Source organism: Mirounga angustirostris, unplaced genomic scaffold, assembly GCF_029215605.1.
Source record: "Mirounga angustirostris isolate CCGP_5_RB_7025 unplaced genomic scaffold, mMirAng1.0.hap1 SCAF_8, whole genome shotgun sequence".
In the NCBI taxonomy this organism is placed as follows: Eukaryota; Metazoa; Chordata; class Mammalia; order Carnivora; family Phocidae; genus Mirounga; species Mirounga angustirostris.
Window position 1 is genome coordinate 32531720 of NW_026991716.1, and position 23656 is coordinate 32555375.

General features: G+C 39.4%; 1 protein-coding gene and 1 long non-coding RNA gene across 5 annotated transcripts in view; both read left to right on the top strand.

Moving 5' to 3' along the window:
* Positions 1–23656, top strand: part of MAPK14 (mitogen-activated protein kinase 14) — a 73727-nt gene continuing 50071 nt past the window's right edge. For 2 of the 4 annotated variants that reach the window (XM_045866784.3, XM_064597524.1), the window contains exon 1: positions 4–539. In XM_045866784.3, the coding sequence (XP_045722740.1) occupies positions 424–539 (116 nt within the window). In that variant the 5' untranslated portion in view covers positions 4–423. Of the gene's footprint in view, positions 540–23656 lie in introns of all 4 variants that reach the window. The other 2 variants (XM_064597525.1, XM_045866783.3) reach the window with 2 other exon arrangements.
* LOC135365556 (uncharacterized) lies at positions 557–21214 on the top strand. Its single transcript, XR_010413606.1, has 2 exons — positions 557–1397; positions 4007–21214. It is a non-coding gene; the product is annotated as an uncharacterized LOC135365556 (long non-coding RNA).

The window sequence follows — 23656 nt, forward strand, 5'->3', positions numbered from 1 at the left end:
GCGGAGAGTCCCGGGAGCTGTTCCCGCGAGAGTACGGCAAGAGGCTCCTGTTCGCTGGCTCTGGAACGGCGACCACTGGAACCTCAGCGGGCGCTGCAGCTGGAGTCGTAGTTCCTCGGCGCAGCCCGAAGTCGGCCTGGTCGGGGAGAGGGTGCAGGGAGAGCGTGGTGGGCGCAGCCTTGAGCCCCGTAGCGTGCCCTTGCCCTTAGCCGGGCTCGCCCCCGTCGCTGAGGCGCGCCCAGCAGCTGCGGCTGACAGGGGCCGCGCGCGCGGGAGTCGGCGGGGTCGCGTCTGCCGCACCTGCGCCGACTGCCAGCTGCGGGTCCCCGCCGGGCCGGGCGGGCGACGAGGGCCGGGGAGCGGGTGCGGGCGCAGGCGGGGCCCCTCAGGGCCACCTCCTAGCCCCGCGGCCGCGGCTGGAAGATGTCTCAGGAGAGGCCCACGTTCTACCGGCAGGAGCTGAACAAGACAATCTGGGAGGTGCCCGAGCGTTACCAGAATCTGTCCCCGGTGGGCTCCGGTGCCTATGGCTCCGTGTGGTGAGTGTCACCGGGCTTGGGTCTGCGGTGGGCTGAGTGGCCCTTAATACCCTAGAGCCAGGCCTGCCCCCACAGCTCAGCGATGCACCAAGCGGCAGGAATTTTCCTTGGGGGAGGGCATCGCTGCCCCTTCGACCCATGTCCTGCACTCCTTGCACCCCTCACTCTGCACCCAGAGGTAGGGTGGTCAGCTGTGTGCAGGATGCAGGTCCACGGTGGCCTGTGATGCCGGGGCTCGGCCCTGGCTCGCACTCTGCGCGAGCTCTTCTTGGGGGGTTGCTGCTCCGGGGGCTGGCACGGAGGCGGGGGTGTCTCTTCGCGGGTCTCCCTGCCAGCATCGAGCAGAAGGATCCTCTCCGGAGGTGCGCCCACTTTGGGCGCCGAAGCCTGCCCTCAAAGCGGACAAGCCCGGGGAGCTGCAGGGAGAAGCAGAAGGGCAAAGCTCGACCAGGAGACTGCGGTTGTCCGGACAAAACTGACGACGAAGGGCGTCTGTCCGGGCTTTTTTGCAAACCTCTTTCGAAATCTCATTTTGAGAAGCATTCGTTTTGAATTCGCACTTGCATTAGCAGAGACCCATAGAACCTAAAATACCGACTTTATCTCGGCCAGCATAGTGCCAGCTTGAGTGGTGTGTTTCCGATTCGGTTGAAAGCGTATTTCCTTTTCGCAGAGTGGGGGTGGGTGGTAGTGCTTGCAAGAACACTGCAGCTTGAGAAACTGGCGGCCTCACTGATTAGTCACATACCACTGCTCATTTAAGTATTGTTTGGCAAAACAATTTTCTCATTTGGAGCGAGTGAGATTCAGATCCGTTGGACGCGCTCAAGATCAAAAAGTTATTAACCATGCTGTGAGGTATTGTAAATATTTTTTAATTGCAATACATCTTGTGAATATTGCGTTTTTAAAGTCCCTTAAAGAGTTTGCAGGGAACCGACATTTGTAGACTGAGGTATGCGGTGGTTTTCGTAAAGATGTGGAGTATATAGCAAAGGAAGGAAGAGACCCTTCTCACCTTTAACTCTCACTGTGTGTTTTAAATTGATACCAAAAAATTTCTGGATCTGAAATATTTCACTATTATAGGTATTACACAGTATATTTTAGATTTACTGTAGCTTGAGAGCTGCTGATTTGAAACTAATTCATGTATTCATGTGCATGCATCGTTTGAAAAGGGCTCTATAAAATTATTTTTTGTTTTGGAACAAATTCCAGACTTTTGGATGTGTTAATCTTTATAATTCCTGTGTTTCTGAAAGTCACATCATGAATTTCCTGTTTGGTAGAATCTTCTGGGTAATTGAGATTGTGCAATTGTGTCAAGCAACAGATCATATTGCATTTTCTAGTTCAGGCTGCGTGAGTTAATGTTGCTGATGGCCCCATGCTTGACATCTTTTCCCCATTTTCATAATATGGCAGTTTACATTTTAAGGGAATTTGCAACATTTTATTATATATATGCATATATGTGCGTGTGATTGATTTGCAAATTTTCAAAGATTTATTTGGATCATTGTTCCTTTAATAGCTTACTCTTTGACCTCTATTTTTCATTCTTCAGTTGACATTAATTTTTGTAGTACCAAGTTTTTGTTTCCAATGATGTTTAAACTTTAATGAAATGATACAGCAGAATAGCTCAACTATGGGGAGTTTAGTGAACTTGAAAAGAACTGCTTGCAAGGTTTTCCTACTGTTAGTATGGATAACTCTGCACTGGAATTGAAGATTCAGATTAACATTGAAGTGTCATAAAAATGACCTTTACATTTCTTTAGTACTATACTTTTCTGGCTTACAGAAGCCAGCAGTATCTGACACTTGGAAGTAATTTTGCTAAACAGATTTTTAAAAGTAGGTAATATGTTCACATTGTATAAAATTCAAAAGGCTCAAGGATATTTAATGAAAGGTATCCTTTCCTTTCTTGTTCTCCAACCTTGCTATTCCTTTCCTCAGAGACAACCATTGTTAAGTTTTGTATGTGTCTTTACAGGATGGCAGAGTTTGTTCCCCCGCCTTTTTTTAGTAGTAGTTTTGCTAAGGGATTTAAAGTGTAACCTTTGGTATATTGGTGGAGAAAAGTACATCTGATATTATGTGACAATTGACTGTAAACAAATGTAACTGATTTTGGATTGAAAATATCAGAATTTAGATCTACAAGTAAGTGGTATCTCATTCAGAATTATTTGAAGTTGTTCTTTCAATTAGCAGTTTTTTGGGTGTTGCAGAAAACTTTTATTATTTATTTTTTAAATTTCTCTTAGTATCCATTCTGGAGCCCGTGTTATTTTTCACTACCATCATCCTTTGAGAACAGATTTGATTTTAGGGAATAACACAATCAAACTGAATTCAAATAATTTAGAGACTTTGTACTCAAGTCTGGTGAAAAAGATTAGGCATTCAGGTTGGTCATACTGTTTTAGGTCAAATAGGAGTTGTAACTCTAAAGTAATGACCGAATTTCTTGTGTGACTTGTAGAACTGGATCTGAAGTCTATTCAAAAAAAGAATCTCTGAAAGTATTTTGAGGAATACAACCTCACTGAAATAGGTGTCAGTTTTCTAATTTGATTGTTCCAAAGTGTGATATACTTTGATGTATGACTTAAAAATTTTTTATATTAAGCCTATTTTCGTTATTTTAATTTGTGCTAAGTATATGGTAAAAAAACAAGTAGCAGCCTGTATGATAACCAACTGTGAATCCAAGATCAAGGAATCAGACTAGAAATTGAGAATTGATAAGGTTTTATAAATATGCTTTTCCTTTGTAAGGGCTAAAGGGAACTAAATAAGTCTTGCAGTTTCAAGGAACTTTGTACATTGTCTGTGAGGGGAAATGAAGCAAAATTGTTTAAGAATACTTTGTTGCAAAGCATTGATTTTTTTTTGTTGTTTGGGGACAGAAGGGGGGACTCTTTGTGGTGAGTTTAAGGAAATATAAACAGGAACTTAAATGCCTTTCCTCTGGGTATGGTTTTTCCAGACCCTTGCTGTTGATTAGGGGAGGTGGGGCCCTGGTAGCCATAAAAGAGGTGAGAGTTGAGAATTACTCTTAAGTCATAGTCATTTGTTTACTCAACAATATTGAGTACCGACTATGGACTAGATAACGGGCTAGGTTTCATGAGCTAGAGCGCTGAGCAAGACAGAGTGAGATAATCCATTCCCTTGTTGAGCTTATAGCCTAATGCGAATAATAACTATATTTTATGGATTGCTTACTGTGTTCTAGGCATTTTGCTGTGTAGTTTATATTTATCATCCGTATATAAAGCTTATACAAGATTTTTAGTAAAAGGATGGCAAAATTTACTAAGAAATCAAATCCAGCTTCCTAAAAGCTTTGTGGAATAAGACTGTATATACATAAATATAAATAAACAAAGGTAAGTTTTAGTGTTAATAGCCATTCACTGCTTTAAATCTTTTCTTTTTTTTTCTTTTAGGATGAGCCAGGGCACAGATAAATGAAAATACATCATTGTTGACTATGCAAAGATGACTTTCTTGACTCCTGATCAGTAAGAGGGCTTGCCCTTTATTTTTCCAGTGGCAATGATAGACCCGTACTGATCTTTCTTCCCATTTGCTTTTCTTTGCAATCAAAAGCAAGGTGATTGGCTGCATGTCACCAGTACCAACAAATAAATATTTAAAGATAATGGCAAATATTTATATTATATATGAAGACTTTTAAAAAAGAATTCAGTCAAATTTGTTATAAAGTTATATTTTATTTATCAAATCCCATTTTTTTACTGATGCGTTCCTACTGGCTCACATTTAAAAATAAGGGTATTCTGAACCTCCGACTTTTCAGTTCTGCCAGTTTAATTTCTTGATACTGAAGAGTACTCTGTTTTTTATTTCTCTCTAACTCAGCTTTAGAGATGATCTGTGTGTTGACTTTGCCTTTCATGGGCAACAGTACAGATGGCGCTGAGCCCCTGAAGCTTTGGATTCAAAGGTAGAAGAATTCACTGGGCTAGATCACTCTCATTTTAGTATAAATTGGCATTTTTATGGCGTTTTACACTATGAAGTATTTTCATTGGAAGCATCATCATTCTTCACTGGTTCTCTGTTATTAACCCAGTTATGTAGATGAAGAACTGTACTCATTCACTGAAGGAATGGCTTACTTGTCAGTGGTGCTTTGGATTTGGTTCTGGGGTTTCAATACTTTAGAAGGCTTTACATATAGGCTGCTGAGTTTGTGTGATGGTACCTTCTTTTGTGCTGTTTGTACTTACCTTTTTGTGAAGAAAGGGGTTGCTGGGTCACTTGCAGTAGAGCTGTGACTGTACAGAACCAATCCCACCAGTGTCATTGCCTAGCTAATCTGAGGGGTAGTGACTTGACTTGTTAAAGGTTAAAGTCACACCTCTTCCTCAGAATTGATAGACCAAAAAATGAACTCATTGCCCAGATCAACTTTTTCCCCCAAGTAATTATTAGGCAGTGCAAATAATTTAATTCCTGAATTTATGAATCCTGTTGGTTTGAAATTCTTCAGTGTGCATTTTGTAAAGTTGGGACTATCTGTACATGTTTGTGTTATGTAAGTATAGGATATTAATAGAAAAAACTGCCTCTCCAGGCCTTTGAAAATACATTAGATTTTGGCTCTTTACTGTGAAATTTGGTATTGATTTGTTCCTATCCAAGAGGTATCATTACTGTAATACTCAATAAAAACTTCATTGTAAAGTGGGTTTCCCTGACTTAGGGAACCTAGGGATTTTATCTCACAGTCACCATGTACTTGGAAGTCATGCACGTATGTCTTCAGGACAACAACAACAACAACAAACTCTTTAAACTTGAAATGTTTTTGTGTAAATAAAGCTTTCAGTATAGGAAGTTTGACTTTGCACAGGGTTTCCGTAAATTAAGTGCATGTGTGTTAAAGATTTATAAAATGAACCAGTTTTCCAGCATTTCAGCCTGTTAAGAATTTATTCCAGGAAAGAGGAAAATGGTCTGTAAATTCTGCACTTTTAACAAATAGGTCCTGGATTCTGACATCTTGGCTCCTAGGCTGAAGGTCAGGGGAGAAAGAGTACAGAAAAGAGAGCAGTCTAGGATGGCCCTCAAGTTCTGGTTTTGGACAAACGGCTATCTGAACTTTGGAGTATTGTAGGATTGTGGAAGCAAAGGGAGAGAAAGATGGGTTCATGCTAATGTCCTTGAGGACAGGACTGTGTGTTATACTGATACTTGGAGCACCTACTATGTATGAGTCATTCTTCAGGTGTTGGAGACGGAGTATGAACAGACAAAAATTTCTGCCCGTAAGAAACTATATTCTAAGGGTGATGAAAGTAGAAATAGATAATAAATAAAATTTATAGTATGTCAGGTGGTTGGTGCTATGGGGAAAATGAAGCAAGGAAAGGAGAGGGAATACTGGGATGGCTGTGTTGCGCTTTTAAGCAGGGTAGTCACGGTAGGCCTCAATGATGAAGTGACAGCTGAACAAAGACCTGCAGGAGGTGATGTAGAACACGGGTTGGACTTGGGTGGGGAGGGAAGAACATTCCAGGCTGAGGGATCAGGAGGTGCAAAGGCCTCTTTCTCCAGAATAGCTAGGAAACCAGTCTGGCTAGCACTGACTGATCCAGGGGCCAAAAGTAGTAGAAGAGGGTGGAGGGGCTGCAGATGTGCAGGGATCATGAAGGGTCTTGCTTGCCTTTATAAGAACTGTGCCTTTTACTCTGCACAGAGGGGAGGCCGTGGACAGTTATGACCAGAGGAAAGACATGATCTAATTTATGTTTTAACAGATCACTCTGCTCTGGGGTCTCTGTTTTTTCATTTCTATTCCCTACCATTAGAGGTGCTACTTGTAGTTTAGGGTAGAATGGGGGAGTCTAATGAATTGGTGCACAACCCCAACCCATGTGCACAACTCTCATTCCAGAGTGCCAGAGCCGGAACTTCTGTTGGGCCCTAGAAATTCAGGGTATTCCAGTCCAGCTCTTTAAATAACATGGGCTTACTTCACTTTTTCAGGTTTCTGTTGCCAAAAGGAAGGGAGCAAAGAGATTAGCTCTAGACTTCTGCTGACAAAAGAAGATTAGCCTGCTGGCAGGTTGACTGTTTTCTAACTTCTTTGGGCTTCTAGGTTTTTTCTTACGATTGGGTCATATTTTAAAAGACATTTTACCTTCAACATTTAAGATCTCATTTATTTTCTGTTTTACATTCCTCTGCCTTCCCCCATTATAGTAATTTTAATAGAGGTCTGATTATTGTTACCTGTTACTAATGTTTTGGCTGTGAGGCCCCCAGGACTTCTCTGTTAACTTGAATAAGTCTTACAGTTGAACAATTCTACACATACATGACCCTATAAAAACCCATAGGGTTTATTGTCTTCCCTGCCTTTATAGATACACAGGCTTCTCTCCTCGTTCATGGAACCTCTCCCCCTTTTACTGCTCTATCATCTAGTTGGGGAAAATAAGTGTTTCTAAACACAGATTCCCATGGCAACATAACAAAAAGGTAATAGAACAAATGTTTATTTTGTCTAGCTGCTGTCTGAGTAACTTTAGACCCTGAACACGTTGGCTCCTGTTACTTTGAATGATGTTGTTACAGATTTCCTTGTTTCCCTCAAAACCTCTAGGGCTTGGTGGTATTGTCACTGTGCCTGTGACATGAAGGAAGGTATGAGAGTATGTGTGTCTTACTGTCAGTCTACCCACAAGTATGCATTGGTTGCTTTTCCAAGCTTATGGTCCCAAATGGAGGCATCACAACACAACCATGCCGGAAAAAAAAAAAAAAAAAAGGCAAAAAGCACACCAGTTGTCCCCTTTGTTTTCTTAAATTCATTAATTCAGTATTGTCTGTGTTAAGCATTGTACTAGATGTTATGTTTATAAAAATAAAAAAAAAAAAGAGAAAAAGCAGGAAGGGTGACTGCTTTCGAAAATATCAGTCTAGAAGGGACATGTTACGTTGTTTCCTCAGAGATGGCTTTGGAAGTAGCTTTTCTTCTCTGCATTCTTTCACTTAAGTTGACATTTCAAATCTACCTTTATGTTTCTAATGCTTCCTTTGAAATTTTCTTTTAGATTCTTTTGTCTCTCTTGACTCTAGTGACATACTGGTCACTTTTTATATCTAGGGCAACTCTGTGCAAGGATATGTGTTAGAAATCTGTGTCAGAGAAGCCTTTCCTTCTGATGATTCAGATCTAGAAAGTGATGACATCAGCATGTGCCCACAACAGGTCAGAACTTCTTTTGATCTGCCCAGGGCTCATGGAGGCTATGTGTTAGGGGAAGCAGGGGACTGTGAGGGTAAGGGTCCTTTAGATCCTTCACCCAGCCCTATACTTCCACTGGGGGTGGTGTCTCTGCTGTGACAGCCTTCTTCACCTACAAATTAAGTGCCCTTAATCATGACCTTAGTCTGTCCTGTGACATTCAGCTTGAAGTGTCTGGTTTACGCAAGTGTATATTGAATTCTTTCTTGTATTTCCTCATCCTTGTAGTAGATAAAACTTTATTTCCAGAAATAATTGCTTTATTCTTAATATCCCCAAGAGATATTTCTTTTTTTTCCCTCTTCTGTCAAATCCATCTAGGGCTTTAGCTAGCTTTGAGCCTTCTTGAACTTAGGCTTTTGCATAATAAGTTTCTATTTATGTTTTCTTCTCCAGGATACCAAATCCTGGGAAAATCTTAGTTATTTTCCTCAGCTCCCTAATTTTCATATTAAACTGAAGTGAAATATTGATGTTGGCATCTTATGTTGATAAACTTCTAGTAATTTTCTCATTTGACATTATAAGTTTCTCTTCCTTCGCTTAGTGTCCTAGGTGCCTTATGCTTTGAATGACCTGCTTTGAAATTAGCAATCTCAATAAGTTAAATGATATCAATGCTAAAGGGAGCAAAAGGGGGAAAATAGCAAGTTAAGAAAACAGTAAGTATTATGAACATCTATCAAGCTGTGTTTACATTTCCAAATATAACGTAGGGTTACTCAGCTTACTGACATTTTGGGTGGGATAATTTTTTTGTTGTGGGGGGCTGGCTATCTTGTGCATTGTAGGATATTTAGCAGCATCCTTGTACCCTGCTTGCTAGATGCCAGTAGCAATCCCGAGTTGTGACAACCAGAAATGTCTCTAGACATTGCCATATGTCCCCTGGGGACAAAATCACCCTTGTTGAGAACTACTTATATAATCCTATATATTTGGGTTGATTGGCCCTGAGGAAAAACTAGATAGGATAACTTGAACCTTCCACTAGCAGAAGGATAGAAAAACTATACTTTCTGTGCATATTCTTTTTCTTCTTCTTTTTTTTTTAAGATTTTATTTATTTTAAAGAGAGCACACAGCACGGGTGGGAGGGGCAGAGGGAGAGAGAGAGTCTCAAGCAGACTCCACGCTGAACACGGAGCCTGATGCAGGGCTCGATCCCAGGACCCTGAAATCATTGCCTGAGCCGAAACCAAGAATCAGACGCTTAACCAACTGTGCCACCTAGGCGCCCTGTGTGCAAATTCTTTTTTAGTTCATCATATGATACAGTCTCAACATGGCTTCGTTTGTACATTGTGTGTCCAAATTTGTACTTCTAAACCTTATCTCAAGAATATCTAACCCTTTGGTTTTCAAGTCTATTGAGATGTAATGTTTCATGCTTTTCCTTGATTATTTTTCTTAACATTGTTTGAGGATGATCTCATGTAGCACCAACTATCCTAGAAATAGACTGATGTTACAAACTTGTATGATTCAGCTTTAGAGATGTGGAGGTGTGATATTTGAAGAAAGCTTTCTTTAGCACTGATGAATGACAGTGGTCATGAAAATTACAATCAGGGAACGAGCCAATTGCCTGAAGATTTCTGTAACTTTCTGTAATTCTATTAAGGCAACATGATTTTGAAAGTTTGAAATGTGTGTGTATATGTATTTGCTTATGTGTTAGATTTACTGTAGTGAAGAAAATCTGTTGGTTATCCATCAGTGTTAAATGCACATCAGTGTTAAAAGAAATAGACATAAGGGGCACTTGGGTGGCTCATTTGGTTAAGTGTCCAGCTCTTGATCTCAGCTCAGGTCTTGATCTCAGTGTTGTGAGTTCAAGCCCTATACTGGGATCCATGCTGAGCATGGAGCCTACTAAAACAAACAAAGAAATAGACATAAAATGTAAGTGAACTGTATATATAAAAAGGTATTGATGTATAGAGAAGTGGGGGCATTGTGGGCTATAGTAGTTAGACTGGTTTCATGGAAGAAAAGGATTTGAAGGTTATTTTGAAAGGTGGGTAGTATTTGGAGAAGAGGAAAGGGAACATTTTTTTAGGGAACAGGAGAAAACACAACTAAGAGAATTAGTTATGAGATGGACTGGCCTGACAGCAAGAATATCTCAGGTAGCTTGAACTCAATTGCGGTTCTCTTTCTGATTGTGCTTCAGAATCAGTGTGGAGTTTTTAAAATACAGATGCTTGGATTCTACCCCCAGAAATGAAGAAGTAGGTCTGGAGTAGGGCTAAGGCATTGCATTTTTCTAGGCCATGGAAAGCTGTTAAAGTTTCTTGAGTTGTGAAGTATTGAGGAAAGGTGTTTTAAAACTCCCGACTGGAGTGCAAATGGATTAGAGGAAGCAAATGTATTGCTTTTAAAAGTCTTCAGTGATTTGTTTATGTGAGCGTCTGTTTATTCTGACTCTCCAATGAGATTTCTCTGTTCCTTGAGGTCAAGAACTATCTGCTTTGGTATGTATTTATTAATCTTGAATTATGTTCCAGGCACTGGGCTAGATTCTGAGGATACACAGATCACTTATAGCTTCTGCTTTCCCTCAGAGTTTGGATTTGGAAACAAATAATAAAGGGGTTTGTTTTTTTTTAGTTCAATATCTAAATTATTGGCTACATTATGTTGCTGATTGTAGTCTTAGAGCCTATCTAATAATTGCTGAATAATGTACATTTTAACTTGTAGAAACTATATGTTAGTTATCCATAGCATTGATAACAAATGATCAAGGATTTGGTCCCTCAATTATATTTTAACTTCCCTATTTTACTGTTATTTCAGAGGTTTACTCAGCCTCAAATTTGAGAGTAAGAGATCTAAAAATATATATTGAGAATCTATGATGTGATAAACCCCATGCTGGAAGCTGGTCATGAAACTGTTTTATAATAGCATGTTATTTCAACTTAGAACTTTTAAAACTACCTGCCTTTTATAGTTCATAAAGTACTGTCACATAATTATCTTATTTGAGCCTCAAAACAGCATTGTGGGATAAGCAGAGCTGATTACACCCCCATTTTATTTATTTGGAAACAGGCTTATAGAAGCTTTGCCCCAGATCACCTGCTAGGAGGTGCCAGAACCAAAACTAGAACTCAAATCTTTTGACTACTAGTTATTTTTCTCTGTATCAGACTGCATGTGTTTATGCTTACTAGAATTTTTTGAGATTAGGTCATCAAAATACTGCAGAGACCATTCACTAGGAAGCAAAAGTAGCTTTGTTAAATGAAATTCCAGTGATTTTTCTAGAGGAGTAAAAAGATTCTTAAGTAGTATTCCCAAAAGTAAGTGAGATATCTTGAAAATTCCAGTATTTTGTTTAAAAAAACGAAACAAAACCATATTGCTAAGTGTAATGATTTAAAAATATGACCATAAGTTATTTGATACTTCTCCTTTAAAGAGGTGGAGCTAATAATCCTCACCTTCAGTGAAGGTGGTACTGACTCACTTCTCTAATATATGGAATGTGGTAGTAATGATGGAGTGTGATTCTGAGGGTAGGTCATGAAAGATATGTGGCCCCATCTTGCTTTTTCTCTCAATGTTTCTCTGAAATCAGTTGCTCTAAAGCAGTTTTTCAACCTAAGCACTATTGACATTTTGGACCAGATAATTCTTCGTTGTGAAGGATGTTTAGCAGTAACCCTGGCCTCTACCCACTAGATGCCAGTACCCCCCCCCCCCAACACACACTCCAGGTGTAACAGCCAAAAATGACTCAGACATTGTGAGATACCCCCTGGGGGGTGGAGCTGCCCTCTGTTGAGGGACAGCCAACAGCTCTGTTGAGAAGACACCGAAGCAGCCTTACAGAGAAGCCCACATTACGAAGAACTGGGGCCTGCCAAAGCCACGTGAGGCAGCCGTCCTGGAACTGGATCTTCCAGCCTCGGCCAGGCCTTCAGATGACTGTAGCGAAGGCCAGTATCTGGACTGCACTCTCCTGAGAGACTGTGAGCCAGAACCACTCAACTATCCTGCTCCCCAGTTCCTGACTCACAGAAACTGATATAATAAATCTTGTTGAAGTCACCAAACGTGGGGGTAATTTATTACTTAGTAATACACTAAGTGTTACTGTAAAATATATGTGTATGTCATATAAGATGGAGAGTGACAGACTGAGCAAACCAAAGATTGTGAAGACACACTAATGCCTGTTATATGCATCTGTAGTCATCAGCACCACGCTCTAGCCAACTGAGCTAACAGGCCACTTGATGCATCTGTAGTCATGTTTGTAGCATGTTTACAGGGTGCTTTTCTGGATATGAAGCCTATAAATACTATTACTGTAAAAGGCTTTTAATTGGAGCAGCAGGCAGAGTTGATTGATGGTAATCATAAATAGTTACAGTGTAATATAGGATTAGTTTATTTCATATTTGCTTGAAAGGAGTTAAAAACTAGTTAGTGATAACTTCAAAAACATTTGTCACTGAAATTTTCAAACAAAAGTAGAGAAGATAAAACATGGTAACAACATTCTAATGAGGCTTGGGAAAATTAATTCCACATGTAATAAAATAATCCACATGTAATATTTTTGTAATCAATATGAGATAACTATTGCTCTTGATGCAGATGTATCAACTGCATTTGCAATCAAAGAAATATGTTAACTGACACCACTGGGGCTTTTAAAGCTTCAGTGAAGAAATACCTTAAAATCATTCTTTTTTTTTTTAAGATTTTATTTATTTATTTGACAGAGAGAGACATAGCGAGAGCAGGAATACAAGCAGGGGGAGTGGGAGAGGGAGAAGCAGGCTTCCCGCTGAGCAGGGAGCCGGATGTGGGACTTGATCCCAGGACCCTGGGATGATGACCTGAGCCGAAGGCAGACGCTTAACGACTGAGCCACCCAGGCGCCCTCATTCTTTTTTTCAAATGGAGCTTTACAGCGAATGAAGATTAATTGAATTTCACATTTTAATCACAAATTGGTTTGGATTTTTAGATTGCATGCCTAAGTGAATTTCTGCATTGTTTGAGTTTTAGTTTTCATCAGGCTAATAAAAATTAAAAAAATTGTGAAAAACATTTTTGCTCCAGTAGCTTAGAAGTTTTGCAGCAGGAATTAGACCAATCAGGGATGGCAGGTATCTAGCATATGTGTTGCTATGCTCTGAGTTCCAGCCACATAGCTAGTGTCCCTAATAAATCCTGTCACAAATACACTTTCCTATCTGAATGAGATTTTCATGAAAATACCCAATTTGCATAAAAGTTATTGAACTATTAAGTTGTGTAAGGCAAAGTATGTGGTCAATTAAATGACTCTTCGATTCAGTCTACTAATCTATTGATAGAGTGTTTAATATGTCACTTGTGTTTTGAGCCTCTTTGAGAGGAATATTTAAAAACTCAAAAGTTGGGGATTGGTTGCATTGTACACACTTGTAACAGTTGTATTAATGACATCTGATGTTCTTCCCATTAAGTATGGAAGTGTTATTGTAAGAAACTAAATTCCACATATAAAAAATACTATATATAGTTGCACATAGTCAAATCATTTTGTGATTCTTTAAAAAAAGTGTTATTATATAAACATTAAAACAAGGTATTTGAGAGTTAGTGAAGATATTAACGAAAGCTAACAATGTTTCAAATGTGATGAGTTTTTAAAGTCAGTTTTAAGTCCCTTGCTGCTCTGAAGAATATTTTTTGTTTCCTAAATCAAAACTTGAGTTCTAGTTTTTGCATAAATTTACCTTATTTTCATAACATTATTTCCAAAATGGAGGGGTAGAGCATAAAAATAAAAAAACTAGTGATACTTGCACATTTGTCTGAATTTAGGAGGAAGAAAAAGTAGGTTTCTGTAGTAGAGGGAGATGTGTGCCAAAAAATGTCTAGTATGATATTTATTGAAATTTGTATCAGGTGTTATAGGTTAAGAGAAAGTTCCAAGTTAGTAGTATAAATTACTTATTTAGAAGGCACATTTTATTTTATTATTATTTATTTTATTTTTTTTAAGATTTTTATTTATTTAACAGAGAGAGAGAGAGAGAGCACAAGTAGGCAGAGCGGCAGACAGAGGGAGAGGGAGAAGCAGGCTCTCCGCCGAGCAGGAAGCCCGATGCGGGGCTCGATCCCAGGACCCTGGGATCATGACCTGAGCTGAAGGCAGCCGCTTAACTGACTGAGCCACTCAGGCGCCCCTAGAAGGCACATTTTAAAGGCTATTAGCAGTTAACCTGAATTCAGTTGGAAAAAAGCCTCAAATTGTATGATCTGGAGAAGAGATGTCATGTTTTTGCAATTATTTCCCTCACCTTAGATATTTTAATTAATTTGATGCATTCAAAAGAATTTGTTAATTCAGTGTAACTACAAATTTTAATATGTTTAAATTTTTCCATTAATTTCCAAAAATAAACAAAATTGTGTTTGTCGTTTTAACCATTATTGAGGGTTCATTTTTTCTCATTAACATCATTCCAGGGATTAGAGAAGTCATCTGTGACCACTGAAAGAAATTGTAAAACCACTTCTGATCCTCACAAATTACTCAGAGACTTGTCAGATGATTGCTCATTCTTCATTCTGTTGGGGAAAACCCAAATTGTTTTTTGAGGAAAAACCTCGTACTGTCATTTGTCCTCCCATGCTCTGTTAATGTGAGCACTTGTCCTGGGTAGGCAGCAACCTCGCCTTTCTTAAGAGGTGGTCTCTCTTACTCTACCCAGCGACTCACCTGGCTGTTAAAGCATATTGATCTGCCTCTGCCTTGCTGCATAGAAAATCTGCAGGCCAGGTGCCAGCCCTGGAGCAGAAACAGAGTCTCTGTTTCTCTGTACCTATCAAAAGCTCAACTGATGGAAGTCATCTTTGGAGGATTGTCTGAGGAACATGGAGCTTACCTTTTTTTCTCAACACACTTAAGATTTCCTCTTAGATTAAGCCCATCAGAGAACAGCAGCATGCCATGCTATTATGTACTCTCTTCCCCACCGTTGCTAATAATGAACTGTATTTTGGCTTTATGAAACAGTCTCCACTGATATAGATACTCTAAGAAGAGAACCATCTGAAACCCACTATTATATCTGTGTAAGAATGTTGATTAGGACATTTTTACCACATTATACAGTGTCTCCTTCATGAACATACACAGCAGGAACTCTTCTCTGGTTTTATTACAGGAATAATTATGCCTCTCTTCAGTTCTCCTGAGTACCTAGTTTGTTTTTATTATATGGTTCCTGTGACTCATGTCTTAACTGGTTGTGTTCTCTTGTTGTGTGATGGCTTTAGTGGGCTCAGAGCCCACTAAAAAACCCCACTCTAATGGGTATTTAGAAAGGACCTCATAATAATCATTTGTATGTTAACCTCACCCATACAGAATTTCTTATTTTCCTGTAATCACTGTTATTTCAAGTTATGTATGTATAGTTCCAGACTGCTTTAAACCTATTGTGGAATAAAGTGGGATAAATAAATTTAGAAGTTAAACAGAATTATACTAGGATATATTAAGAATCTAATAAGCCAGGTGCACCTGGGTGGCTCAATTGGTTAAGCATGTTCCTTCGGCTCAGGTCATGATCCCAGGGTCCTGGGATCGAGCCCTAGATTGGGCTCCCTGCTCAGTGGAGAGTCTGCTTCTCCCCCTACTCTGCCACTTCCCTTGCTTATACTCTCTCTGTCAAATAAATAAAATCTTTAAAAAAAATCCAATACACCAGTTTTTTGGGGGGGAGAGAGGAGGCAAGTTTGAATGGGTAACAAAACATTCAGTTTTATTGAATATTGTGTCCTAGGCACTGGATTCACATCAGTAGATGAGTGAGCATGACATCCTATATTACAATCACTGCTTTTAATGAATTTTATATTTTTCCTTTAATTTTTTCTTTACCATATCAGTGATTTTATAAAATGTGAGTTAATTTTATTAACTTTGGGAGATTTCATGTGAATTTATAATGGGAGGAAAACCTTATTAAACAATGTATCCTGAATTTTAGTTTGGGGAATCTTACCATTGTAAGGATAATTCCATTTTATGATGTTGTTCATGAAAACCAGGTTTTATTTGTAGCTATAATTTTTAAAATGTAATTAAGAGGCCCAACTGGTAATACTAGTAAGTGAATCATTGTAATAAAGGTAAAGTGAATAGCTGGTCCTGGGGTTGCCCTTATTCTGGACAGCTTGGCATTCTGGAAAAAGAATGCACATTGAAATTAGACCAATCTGGGTTTGAATCCCACTGCATGTGAGTTATATGCCCTTGGATGAGTTGTTAATGTTTTTGACCATTAGTTTCTTATTTTGGAAAGTCAATATAATTATCTCAAGGTTATTATGAGGATTAAATTAAACATTTACCAAAAGATGTATGACATAACCAGGTATCCAGTAAATTTGAATTTCTTCTCCTTTGATTTAATTGGTTTTATCAGGTGATTTAAAAAATTATTAGTAATTTTTGCTTTTGGTAATCACAGTGTTCGATTTAGGATGAAATTTTTCCTCTTTCTAAATACTGCTTTGATTGGGGATAGTAACAGGAGGCTAGGTCAGAGCAGTTAAATGCTTAAAGTAGTGGGTTGAGGATGGATAGTATATTCCTTGCTTCAGCAGCTTTGCTATAGGAATCACTAACTGATAAGCAGAAAGCAGTTTCTCTGAACAATTCCTGCTTACCCTCTTTTGTGAGTAAAATGTTTTAAAAAGTGAGAGTGTATGTCCTTTGAAGTAAAAATTATTTGTTCTAAGGAAATCATGCAATTATTGAAGAAGCAGTGTGAATTAAGATGTCCATTTTAATAGTATTTATTGTATTTGTGTGTGTGAATGAATGGAATGGCCATAATGCCCATCAATAAAGAGAATGGTTGAGTAGATTGTGGTGCAGATATTTAATGAAATTACTATAAATGTTTAGTAAAGTGGAAAATGCTTATGCCTTAGGGATAGAGGATACAAATTTATGTACTATGAGTATAGCTATGTGTAAGTATCATTTGAAGGAAATATGTTAATCGTGTCTTTATGAAAGAGAGTACCTATTTTTTTTTTAAGGTAACAATAATACAGATGACTTATGCTTCTAATTTTACTAATAACCTTATATTAAAAGATACAAGCTCATTAAAAAAATCAGGATAGAAAAATATAAGCAAAAATGTTAAAATTCTGAATATATTAGACATCTCTTCTCTGTGTATATTTATATATACATGTATGGGTATGCATTTTTTCCCCACAGGTAGGATCATTCTTTACTTCTTTTTTTTTTTTAATCAACATATAATGTATTATTTGTTTCAGGGGTACAGCTCTGTGATTCATTAGTCTTACACAATTCACAGTGCTCACCATAGTACATACCCTCCCCAATGTCCACCACCCAGCTACCCCATCCCTCCCACCCCCCTCTATCATTCTTTACTTCTGAAACTTGTTCTCTTTCCCATCAGTAATATAAAACGTGTACATATTAGTACTATATGGAGATCCTTGTTAATGGCTGCAGTATATATGGGAGAAAATACCATAAGCTAAATTCTCCCCTATTGGACATTAAGGTCGTTTCGGGTTTAGTTTCTATGAACAAGCTGCAATAAACACATATATTGTGAATCCAATTTATATATTTTTGTCTGTAAACTTTTAAACCCAATTATATATTTTGAACCCAACTTTTAAAAAGTAGTCAACTGTATATAGTTACACTATATTATTGGGCATTGTTTGCTTTCATGTATATTTTCATCATTCCAGTTAGATGGTAGGTTCTGTGACATCAGGTACAATGTTTAGTGTTTCTTTTGTATTCACAAAGCATCTCATCAAGGAGATATTTCAGTAAATATGCTCAGGAAGTGATATTTTGGTATTTGTAAGATACCACATCATTGCCTCCTCCCGTATTCTAGATTCACAGCGAGTAGTAGAACTCTAGGGATTGAAAAACTTCCCCTAAATAAAGTAATGCATATAGAGCAAAAGTTATTTCTTATGAAATACTTTTCATTAAAACTATCCCGAGTTCAGTGTAAAATTACAGGAAAAACTTTTTCCATGTGAAATGCAATTAACTGTAGTAAGAAGCTTTTTAAAAAAGCAGAGTTCATACAATTAGAATATATATATATATTTTTTAGATTTTTTATTTATTTATTTGACAGAGAGAGACATAGCGAGAGCAGGAACACAAGCAGGGGGAGAGGGAGAGGGAGAAGCAGGCTTCCCGCTGAGCAGGGAGCCGGATACGGGACTCGATCCCAGGACCCCGGGATCATGACCTGAGCCAAAGGCAGACGCCTAATGACTGAGCCACCCAGGCGCCCACAATTAGAATATATTTAAAATGGGCCGAACTTCTTGCAAAGTTGAACTTGATTATCCATTAAGAGTTCTATTCGAGATCCATTGAGGATCCATTCAGTGGTATCCATTAAGAGTTGATGCTTGAAAACACACCACTTGAATCTGAGTCTCAGCTCTGTGATTTCCTTTCTATACTGTGGGCACCATTACTTCTTTGTGCCTCCGTCTTCTCACCTATAAAATGGAAATCATAATAATGTCTTTTTATGAAGTTGTGATAAAGATGCTCATTCATGTAAAGATCTAAAAACAGTGCCTTGCAATAGTAAGCACTCAGTGATTATAGGTTTTTAACATTAATATGAGTTTCTTGTTGGATGCTATTGATTTTATTTTATTTTTTTAAAGATTTTATTTTTGAATAATCTCTTCACCCAATGTGGGACTTGAACTTATAACCCCGAGATCAAGAGCCACATGCTCCACGGACTGAGCCAGCTGGGCACCCCTGGATGCTATTGAATTTATAAAAATTGAGAGCCACATTATAAAGTTGAAGTTTTTTCTTTCATGTTTCAGATACCTACATCACAAAATATTCTTATACTTTTGTTAAGCATTTTTTGAGAATGTGCACGTGCCAGGCATTAATGCTACGTCCTGTGTAATATAGTGGTGAATAAAACAGAAGACACTAACTGCCCTCAAGGTGCTTATGATGAGTGGGAAAGGCAGACATTATTAATGTCCAATATTTAAGCTTTACTATGGGTCAGGCCCTTTTGCTAAAACTACTACAAAAGTTATCCTCTTTAATCTTAACAAGCATTCTCCTTATTAGGTATATACCTTATCCTCATTTTATGCATGAGGCTGAGAGAACTTAATTAACTTTGTCAAGATTATACCGCTGCTAAGTGGCAGAACTGAAATGAAACCAGAGAGTCTAATACCAAAGCCCCAGCCTTTATTTAACCACTCTGCTGGGTGGTAAATAAAACATATAGTAATAAATTGCGATTATTGGGGTAGGGTACTGATTAACCCTAGCCTGCCTTTCTCTAAATAGATACAGGAGTCAGAGATAAAAATATGTACTTTATTACTGTACAGCTGGCATGGAGAATGGCTTGGACAGGCAGCTCAAATGGGCTTCTTATTTTGTCCCCACTGCATTGAACTTGCACATTCAGTCATGGGCAGGTCAGCTAGAAACCTGATGACATTCCCTGTTCCAGGAGGTCCCAAAGGGCTTACCAGCAGAGGAGAGGGGAACATGCTCAGCCTGCAGGTGGACAGGCAAACTGAGGTGGAGAGTTGAGGATAGGTCACATGGCAGTGGTCATTTTCTGTCTCAGTAGAGCCATTGAGGGGTTAAGAGAAGAGTATACATTTACTTGGTACTTCCAAGAGGGAAGAAGTTACTCTTTTATGGGTTTGTAGGAACAGGAGTGGGAGAGGGGAGTACACCCCCTCTGTTTATGTAGGATAAGGAAGGAAACAAGGAGGGTGTTGTGACAGAATAACTGAGACCTGTTGATAATCTCGAGGAGGATGGCAATTTAAACCAGTGCTTGAAGGATAAGGATTCAGCTGTGGGGTGGAGTAGAGATGGGAGAGAAGGGCAGCTCAGGAACCAGAAACAACCCGTTGAAGAATTTAAGGAACTAAAAGGAGCCAGCATGTTCAAAACATAGTGGCTGAGGGAAAGGAAGGAGCAGTACAGGAGCAAGATGGAGTGGTCATTGGTGGTCATATCACTTGAGCCTATAGGCTATGATAGGAAATTTGCATTTTATTTTATATGCCAAGGAAATTCCTTGAAGGATTTGAAGCAGTGGGTGTTGCCATCTAATTTTATTTTTAAAAGATTGAATTGGATGCTTGTAGAGAGTATATAAGAAGGGAACAAAACAGGGGCAGGGAGACCAGTATAAGAAGGCAGGCTGGTGATGAGGATGTTGTGGACCAGTATGGTAGCAGTGAAAGGAAGAGAAGTTGAATTAGAGATGTATTTTGGAGATGGAAATGACAAGACTTGCTGATTTGGATGGGGGCCAGGAGGCTGGAGGAAATCAAGGATGATATTCAAATGTTTAGCTTGAGCAGTTGGCTGGAAAGTCCATTTATTGAGATAATAGGAGACAGAGAGAGGAATAGTTCTAGGTGTTTTGCATTTGCTAAGTTTTAAGGTGCTTATGTGGTTTTCATGTGGAGATGTTAGGTAGGCAGTCAGGCTCAGAGAAGAGATTTCAGTGAGAGACATAGATTTGCAAGTTTTCTATATAAGATGGCATTTAATTTAAAGTCTTGGATATAGATGAAATCATCTAGGAGAATGTGGGAGAGAGAAGAGGGCCCAGTGTCATGCCCTGAGGAACTAACAGAGTTCCAAGTAGAGGGACCACATGCAGTGGCGTCAGAGAGGGAGCTGCCATAGAGGTCACAGAAAACCAGTAGAATGTGCTGTTATGGACTCCAGAATGGAGAGTGTTTAGACAAAGGGGAAATGTTAACCATGTCAACTGGTAATCCAGGAAAGTGACCGTTGGATTTGGTAACAGGTCATTAATGACCTGAGAAGAGCAGTTTCAGTGTAGGATTGAGGAAAGAACGGGAGCTGAGGAAATGAGTCAAACCTTAAGATACATATGAATTACTTGGAGGTCTTGTTAAAATGTAGATTCTACTTTAAGGCCTGAGATTCTGCATTTCTAAAGAGCTCCCCCATAGTGCCAATGCTGCTGGTCTTGTGGAGGAGCAGAGGTATAGATTAGTGGTTCTCAGACTGAACCGTGTGTTAGAATTATGGGGCGGGTTTGATAATACAAATTACTGTACCCACTTCGGTTTCCAATTTAGTAGATCTGGGGTAGCACCTGAGAATTTGCATTTCTTATCAATCCCCAGGTGACACAAATACTGTTGGTCTAGGAACCACACTGTTGAGAACCACTGGAGAATTTTAGCTGTAGTGGAGAGCTTTCAAGGGAAATTTTTTGTTTGTTGAGGTTGGGCAATAACTTGAGCATATTTATGTTGATGAGAATGATCCAGAAGATAGGGAGAAACTTAGAAGGGAGAGAGAAAGGGAATGAAGGAGTGAAGTCCTTGAGGGGATAAGGGAGGTGGCTCCAGAGCATGTATTGAGGTCTCGGATTTTTGTAAGAAAGGGCATGTGTCCTTAGTTACAGCAAAAGAGGAAGCAGAGAAAATAGGTCCAAGTGCAGATGGGTTTGTAGATTTACCCATAGGCAGATGGAGCTTCCTTTTGCTGGTTTCTATTTTCTTGATGAAGGCAGGGGCAACTTTTAAGGAAGAGGGTGAATTGGAGGTTTGAGAAGAGAGACAGTGTCAAATGAGTAAGAAAATGCACTTCCTAGAAAAAACCGGCAGTTCTGAGAGCCTAATATTTGAGGTTAAGTTCAGAAATTAAGAATGAAACCAGTCTGTATGGTTGTACATTCTTTTTTCTTCAACCACAATTAGTTCTTGGATTCAGACAAGGAGAATTAAATAGTTGAGATCACCCAAAGTTAGACTTTATCCAGGTGAGTGTAGGAGACACGAGGCAAAGACAGAGACACAAGGGAGCATGTAGTCTAAGCCAGGCAAGAAGGGAAATGAAGATGGGAGAGGGCTTGAAGGATAGAATCAGCCAATGATGATGAGGTCAACAAATCGTTATAGTCAGGGTACAAGTATACTAGAAGTAAACTGAAAGGCATAGAAGGTTTGTGATGGAAAATGGGTGCTGGCATTCAAAATTGTGTAGGCGGGGCAGCTTTTGGTGTTGATAGAGGTCCAGGGCGTGACCCTGGAGGCTGGATGAGGTGGAGTTTCCTGGAGAGGTCAGGAAACTGAGAGGCCAGGATGTTGGATGTGTCCTCCACCTGGATATTGAAGTTGCCAAGAGTGATGACAGAAGCTGGGAGTGGGGAGAGACTTTGAGATAGGAACTAACTTTACAGTGAATAATGGAAAATTCCAGGTCAGTGGATTACAGCAGCAGAGAGGTAGTGATAGCTGTGAGCAGGGGCTTTTGTAATACAAATGGAGAATCATAGTCTGGAAGTAGGAATGGTTGGTGAGGAGGACATCTGCCCCACCTGCTGGCCACGAGGTACCTGAGATACGAGAGAGAATTCCCTCTTAAGGGCAGGGCTGTAAGAGAAGTAGTGTCTTCAAGGTAGAGCCTAGTTTCAATTAAAGAGTTGGAGGGAGGGCTCAGAAAGGGGGTTGAAGATTTATAGGAGTTAATACCAAATTGGGAGTTGAAGAGCGAGGACGTAGTCTAAGGATTTGGAAGGGAAAGGAGGGGAACTTCTGGAACAAGTACGGAGTCACATGGGAAAGAGTTTGGTCATGATAGATGATCCGGAGGTCTTGGATGCCCATTAGAGCCTGAGATAAACAGGAGGATGAGGCATGATTGGATTAGCCCAGTCTCTAAAAATAATTAAAATACACATCAAGTTTCTTGCTATAGTTGTCCTACATGATTTAGCCTCTGCCTGTACCTCTGACCTCATTCTTTTCTCCTCTCCCCTTGCTCTGTGTGTTCCACCTACACAGGCCAGCTTTACGCCCTCCAGCATGCCATATTTTTTCTACCTCTGTTTCTTCTTTTCTCTGTTTGCACTTGCTCTTCTGAGAGACAGCATGGCAAAGTGGTTAATAGCATGAGCTGTGGATCCAGATTCCCTCCTCCTGCCACTTTCTAGCTTTGTGATCGTGGGCAAGTTCTTTAGCGTCTCTGTGCTTCCGTTTCCTCATTTCTGAGTGGGAGAATGATAATAGCATTTCCTTCGTAGTGGTGGTGTGGATTAAAACTTATTTTAATTTTAAAAATTAACGTTAAGGGCCTAGAACAGTTACTGGTATGCAGTAAAAACTAAATAAATGTTAATAATACTATTTTTTCCTTCTGTTTGAAGCTCTTTTTCTGTACACCTTGACATGGTTGCTGCTTTCTCATCATTCAGTTGTCTCAGTTTGAACCTACTTGCTCAGACATCCTAGCTAAAGTAGCATATCCCCCCCCCCCCCCGGCTTTCTATCATTTGTCCCATTATTCTGTTTTATTTAGTCATAGCATTCATCACTATTTGAAATTATTGTATTACTCTGCTCATCCCCTCTCCCTTATCCCTTGGGGACAGGGATTTATTGACTTGTCCTTCTTATATCTTAGCTTCTAAAGAGTGGCAGATACTTTGTAGGCACTCAAGAAATTTTTGTGCCAACTCATTGTCCTGAAATCATTCCAAGCCCTCCACTCTGATCAGGCAGCATTTGGTGGCAAGGTGACAGTGAGGCCTAAGGCAGAGAAGACAGAATCCAGCTCTTTGTATATCAGTCTGTTGGCTCATGTAGATCAAGTGGCTGCTTGTTTTTGTGCTAATTGGGACACAGCTACATCCATTTTTAAATTTATTGTCTGGCTACCCTCTGGCTATAACCACAGAGTCGAGTAGTTGTGACAAAGACCCTA